General features: G+C 44.4%; 1 protein-coding gene across 1 annotated transcript in view; it reads left to right on the forward strand.

Moving 5' to 3' along the window:
* WIF1 (WNT inhibitory factor 1) overlaps positions 1 to 1,358 on the forward strand; it is a 72,080-nt gene extending 70,722 nt beyond the window's left edge. Inside the window, exon 10 of the mRNA XM_030548820.1 lies at positions 564 to 1,358. Coding sequence (XP_030404680.1) covers positions 564 to 685 — 122 coding nt within the window. The 3' untranslated portion in view covers positions 686 to 1,358. The remainder of the gene's footprint in view (positions 1 to 563) is intronic.
* Positions 1,359 to 6,948: the final 5,590 nt, after the last annotated feature.

Consider the following 6,948-nt stretch of genomic DNA (forward strand, 5'->3'; position numbering starts at 1 on the left):
TCATGTCCTCTTGAGGTTTTGTAATTAGATTTGTAAATGAAATGGTAAACGAACAGGTACAACACTGATACTTGTTATCTCATTTTCAGTTTCAGTAACAAAATATCTCAGATCCTTAATTTATTTTTCTGGGTGTTTGTTGCTGCCATTCTCATTTTCTTTGTATTTGGCTTTAAAACGAAGTAAAATGCATATAATTAACACACATTCTCCACTGGGATTTTTATGCCCAGCAAACCAATAATACCATTTTAAAGCTCATCTCTAAGGGCTACCTTTGACTCTCTGTCCATCAAACATTGTTGTGAATCCAGTTGAGTATTATAGCCCTAAGTATACTTGTAGTGCAGTGATTCTGTGATAAGGCAGCCTTACGGTAAAAGCCAGAAAGACGGCCTCCTCTCATGATTAACCTTTTGTTGTATGGCACCCATTTTTTCCTGTGGGCACCTGTGTGATGTGTATTAAAATTCCCTACATTCCCATGGGAAAAACTGTTTCAATTTGAAATGTTAACAATGAACCAGGAGTCTGCTTTTGTAGTTTCTTTCTCAATTTTTCAGGGTATGGAGCCAGCATTATGAGTGCCCTGAGGCCATCAGACCCCAAGCACAGACAGCACACGCCTTCACCTAAAAAGGCTGAAGAGAGGCATGTTCCACCCGAATCCAATTATATCTGGTGAACTCAAACATCTGAAACGTTTTATGTTACACAAAGTTCATAGCCTTCATTAACCTTTCATGTGTTGAATGTTAAAATGCTGTTCATTACAGTTAAGATTACTGGCCTGAATTTTATTAGCTTCATTATAAACCACTGAGCTGATATTTACTATTCCTTTTAAGTTTTATAAATCCTTCTTTAGTACGATTATATAGGCTTCTTGTTTCAGTGCTTTGGACAGTGTTTTGTACTATATTTCAGTAATGTTTAAACTTCCTTTTTGATTATGTAGCTGCAAATGTTTTCAAAAAATGAAACAATATCCAAGTGAAGCATTTTGTAGAAGCTGCCCTGGGTTGATCTGATGACTAGAGAGTTTGCCTAAACAACAGTCAGGGTTGTTTTTGCATTGCTACTATCATGTACTTAGAACAATTACAAAAAAAGTTTCCTAATTTTAAAAAAAAATTCAATACAACAATATTGTTGGTCATAACAAATTTGCAAAGTGCTCTGTATTAAATATACACTATGGCATTTGAACAATATAATATATTGTAAACAAAGTAGAACTATAATGTATGAACTTTTTGCATTGGCTTGAAGCAATATAATATATTGTAAACAAAACAGCTCTTCTGTAATAAACTTTTTATACTGATTGTTATATATAAAATAAAGATGCTGCTTTAGTTTTTTGAGGGCTGAAGTGTGTGTCCTGTTATAATTTCACTAGTGACATGTTGAAGGGATGTGAGCTCTAGGGCAGTTAGATCCCGCTTCTAAAAAATAGGGAAATCACCCCAATTCTCCTATTTTCTCTGATTTCCCCCTCCCCAGATATTGGTACATCCTCCCTGACAGATAGTATTTAACTATGGGGCTTATAACGATATTTCAAAAGAGCACATTTTTGCCTTTGGAAAGGAGGAGATGGCAACAAATGGCAGATTCCACAATAAGTTTCACAGGATCTCTCAAGAGAATGTTCATGTTATCCCGCTGCACTGCAAACTATGCATGCTGAACCCTGGTCCATGCTATTACTACACTCCGTGGATTTTCAAGAACTAAGTATAAACACTGCTCACTGAAGTGGGTTTAAGATCACTATGTTTGACATGTGTTTCTCTCCTTGTTTATGGTTATGGGATAGTGGTTTTGTTTTAAATTGGAAACAGATGAACAGATACCTGTTCTCTCCCTTCCTCTCTCTATCACGTGCATGTGTGGTACACAGAGCTTAACCGCATAGGCCGAGATCATGCCCCAAAGATCTATGCATTAATAAAAACAGTCGGGCCTGAATCTCATTAACATTAAGGCCCCTTTGCATCACTCTGGCAGTGTAAATGGGAATCTGGCCCAGTAGAATAGAAATACAAATACAGATTAAGCTTGTTGGTATCATAATTAGTGCTCTACTCTGCAAGCACAGGGTCTGGATATAAACACTTTCATTTGCACTTCAGTTTCCTTTAGGAAGGGTGACTATGAGTAAATGGTTCATCCCTGAGGACACCTCATTGTTGAGAGACTATGCCTACATAGTCTGTTGTGCTCAAAAAGTGAGCAAGACGTGGGTGCCTCGTTATGTGCCTCTTGCTCTTCAGAGAGTTTTGCAATGTGAGATTATCATAAACAGATAGCTAAGGGTTAATGTTCTTTTACCTGTAAAAGGGTTAACACAGGGAACCTGAAACACCCGACCAGAGGACCTATCAGGAAACAAGACTTTTTCAAATCTGGGTGGAGGGAAGTTTTGGGTGTGAGTTCTTTGTTCTTTGTCTTGGGTCTGACCCTCTCGGCTCTGAGAGTGATTTTTCTATCTCCTGGCTTTCTAATCTTCTGTTTCCAAGTTGTAAGTACAAGGATAGTAAGACAATAGGTTTATATTGTTTTCTTTTGTATTTACATGTGTGTAGTTGCTGGAGTGTTTTGAATTGTATTCTTTTTGGATAAGGCTGTTTATTCATTTTTAAGCAATTGACCCTGTATATTGCCACCTTGATACAGAGACTATATATTATGTCCTTTTTCACTCTTTTTATATAAAGCTTTCTTTTTAAGACCTGTTGGAGTTTTTCTTTAGTGGGGACTCAAGGGAATTGAGTCTGCAGCTCACCAGGGAATTGGTGGGAGGAAGAAGTCAAGGGGAAAATCTCTTTGTGTTAGATTTACTAAGCCTGACTTTGCATATCCTCTGGGTGAGGGGGAGAGATTAGATCTCTCGGTACTTGTGTTTCCAGGACTGGAAGCAGGGAATCTCCTAGGCTCGTCCAGGGAGGGGAGCCTGGGAGGAAGTACCAAGGAAACAAGGGGAGGGGAGTTATTTCCCTTTGTTGTAAGACTCAAGGCATCTGAGTCTGGGGGTCCCTCAGGGAAGGTTTTGGGGAGACCACAGTGAACTAGGCACTGTATAATTCTTAGCTGGTGGCAGCGATACCAGGTCCAAGCTGGTAACTAAGCTTGGAGGTTTTCATGCTAACACCCATATTTTGGACGCTAAGTTCCAGATCTGGGAAGAAATGTTATGACATGGTGTACAGTGGTGTGGAAAGATAGAATCCAGAAGCCAGTAGGAATATTATATTTTCCTTTTCTTTGCTAGGGGCTTTTAGCAGAGAGGGTTTGGTTTTAAAAGGAACCAGAGAGAAATTTTTTTTTCTGTTCTCTCCTGGCAATAGCTTGCATATTAAGCAAGGAACCATTAAGGAACTATTAAGGGTCTTTTGTGAGACAATAGCACTCCGACTGAGAGTCAAGTACCCAGCACAATACACATGCAAATAAAGTGGTTTTTCTGGTTTACTTTACGTTTAAAAGATTAGCTAGAGGAAGAAAGGGAAAAAGGCACTGTTGCTAGGCAGACCCTAGGAGGCAACAGAGAGCCTGCAGTTCAGACAATAAACACCGGAGGGCACCCCAACACAAGAAAACAGGAACCAGAATGTCACGAAAACCAGAAGCAGTACAGCTGGAAGCAATGGAAAAACAGATAGAACTACTAAGAACACAAATGGCCAGAGATGAGGCAACTCACAAACAAGAGATGGAAAGGCTACAAAAACAAGAAGACGCCAAAAATGCAGCCCACCACAGAAAACTACAAGAAGAAGAGGTGGCCCACAAAATGAAACAAGAAGAAGAAGAGGCAACCTACCGCCGAGAAATGGAAAAACAACAACAAGAAAGGGAAGAGAGTGAAAAACAGAGAAACCATGAAGTGGAGTTAGCGCAGGCTGGGCAGCATGCTCCTGCCAATCCTAACAACCCTTCGCCAACTATGGTTCCACATCCCAAGAAATTTCCCACCTACAAGGCAGGTGATGACACTGAGGCCTTGTTAGAAAATTTTGAAAGAGCCTGTCTTGGGTACAGCATCCCTGAAGACCAGTACATGGTAGAATTGAGGCCACAGCTCAGTGGACATTTAGCAGACGTGGCAGCTGAAATGCCTAAGGAGAAAATGAACGACTATAAACTTTTTCAAACCAAGGCCAGATACAGAATGGGGATAACCCCAGATCATGCCTGTCGGCGTTTCAGAACCCAAAAGTGGAAACCAGATGTGTCATTTCCCAAACACGCCTACTACGTTGGAAAGAATTATGAGGCCTGGATATCAGGAACCAATGTTAAATCCATAGACGAACTGCACCTCCTCATACAAATGGAACAGTTCTTGGATGGTGTTCCTGAGGACATAACACGGTACATATAAGATGGATAACCCAAAAATCTCACCGAGGCGGGGGAGATTGGAGCCAGATGGGTGGAAGTGGCAGAAAGCAAGAAAGCTACTGTCAAGGGGAACGAATACCCCAGAAGGCACACCGACAATAAACCCTACAACCGAGGACAGCCAAAGACCCCACCTACAACCCAAGGAAAGCCACAGACACCCTATTCTTCCACCTCACCAGTCTCCAGTAACCCACCTCGACCCAGTGACCAGTCAGCTGGAAGATGCTTTAACTGTAATGAACTGGGACATATAAAGGCCAACTGCCCAAAGAACTCAAACCGAGTGCAAGTCGTTACACCACCAAAGATCCCCAGGCCCAGATGCCTCTCAAATACCCTTAGAGCGAAGGGAAATTTTGAGAGTGGGCGGAAAGAAGGTTACTGCGTGGAGAGACACGGGGGCACAAGTGTCAGCTATCCACCAGTCCTTCATCAACCCCAAATTCATCAACCCAAAGGCCCAAGTGACAATTTACCCCTTCGTGTTACAAGCTGTAGACATGCCTACAGCTGAACTGCCTGTCCAGTACAAAGGCTGGTCAGGAATGTGGATTTTGCAGTCTATGACAATTCCATCCCCATGCTACTGGGGGAAGACTTGGCCAACCAGGTGAAGCGGGCCAAGAGAGTGGGAATGGTTACACGTAGCCAAACCAGGCAAGCTTCCAGACCCATTCCTGTTCCTGAGCCGTCCACAGGGGCCTCATCTGCATTACCAGAGACCCAGACAGAGGTAGTGGACCAGGATCCCATGCCAACAATGGACACAGCCACAGTGCTTCCAGTCCCAGACCAGGAACTGGAAAAGCAGCCAGCACCAGAACCATTGCCAGCACTGACGACAGTGTTTGCAAATCCATCTTCAACCCCAATGCCAGAGGGCGCCAGCGAGCCTGAACTGGCAGAAGCAGCAGACAGCCATACCCAAAAGGCTCAGCCAGAGCCTGAAATAACCCCTGGTGCACCAGTGGAGAGCGGTTCACCAGCAACGGAAACAACCCCATCACCTACATCGCTTCCAGAGGGACCAAGCCCAAGTCCACAGTCTGAGGAAGAACTGGTGACCCCAGCCTCAAGGGAACAGTTCCAGACTGAGCAGGAAGCAGATGACAGCCTTCAGAAAGCTTGGGCGGTGGCATGGAGCACCCCACCGCCTCTCAGCTCTTCTCACCGATCCTGGTTTGTTATAGACCAAGGACTTTTATACAAGGAGATTCTTTCTGGTGGACACCGGGAAGAATGGCAGCCGCAAAAACAGTTGGTGGTTCCAACTAAGTACCAGGGGAAGCTCTTAAGCTTAGCCCATGATCATCCCAGTGGCCATGCTGGGATGAACAGAACCAAAGACAGATTGGGGAAGTCCTTCCACTGGGAGGGGATGGGCAAGGACGTTGCCAAGTATGTCTGGTCTTGTGAGGTATGCCAAAGAGTGGGAAAGCCCCAAGACCGGGTCAAGGCCCCTCTCCAGCCACTCCCCATAATTGAGGTCCCATTTCAGCGAGTAGCTGTGGATATTCTGGGTCCTTTCCCAAAAAAGACGCCCAGAGGAAAGCAGTAGGTATTGACTTTCGTGGACTTTGCTACCCGATAGCCGGAAGCAGTAGCTCTAGGCAACACCAGGGCTAACGCTGTGTGTGAGACCCTAACAGACATTTTTGCCAGGGTAGGTTGGCCCTCCGACATCCTTACAGATTCAAGATCTAATTTCCTGGCAGGGACCATGCAAAAACTGTGGGAAACTCATGGGGTGAACCACTTGGTTGCCCCCCCGTACACCATCAAACCAATGGCCTGGTGGGAAGGTTTAATGGAACTTTGGGGGCCATGATACGTAAATTTGTCAACGAACACTCCAATAATTGGGACCTAGTGTTGCAGCAGTTGCTTTTTGCCTACAGGGCTGTACCACATCCCAGTTTAGGGTTTTCACCGTTTGAACTTGTGTATGGTCACGAGGTTAAGGGGCCATTACAGTTGGTGAAGCAGCAATGGGAGGGATTTACGCCTTCTCCAGGGACTAACATTCTGGACGTTGTAAGCAACCTACAAAACACCCTCCGACACTCTTTAGCCCTTGCTAAAGAAAACCTAAAGGATGCTCAGGAAGAGCAAAAGACCTGGTATGACAAACATACCAGAGAGCATTCCTTCAAGGTAGGAGACCAGGTTATGGTCTTGAAGGCGCAACAGGCCCATAAGATGGAAGCATCATGGGAAGGGCCGTTCACAGTCCAAGAGCGCCTGGGATCTGTGAACTACCTCATAGCATTTCCCAATTCCTCACTAAAGCCCAGAGTGTACCATGTTAATTCTCTCAAGCCTTTCTATTCCAGAGACTTACAGGTTTGTCCATTTACAGTCCAGGGAGATGATGCTGAGTGGCCTGAAGGTGTCTACTACGACGGGAAAAAAGACGGTGGCGTGGAAGAGGTGAACCTCTCCACAACCCTGGAACGTCTGCAGCGGCAACAAATCAAGGAGCTGTGCACTAGCTTCACCCCATTGTTCTCAGCCACCCCAGGACGGACTGAACGG

This window comes from Gopherus evgoodei, chromosome 1 (genome assembly GCF_007399415.2).
Source record: "Gopherus evgoodei ecotype Sinaloan lineage chromosome 1, rGopEvg1_v1.p, whole genome shotgun sequence".
Lineage (NCBI taxonomy): Eukaryota > Metazoa > Chordata > Testudines > Testudinidae > Gopherus > Gopherus evgoodei.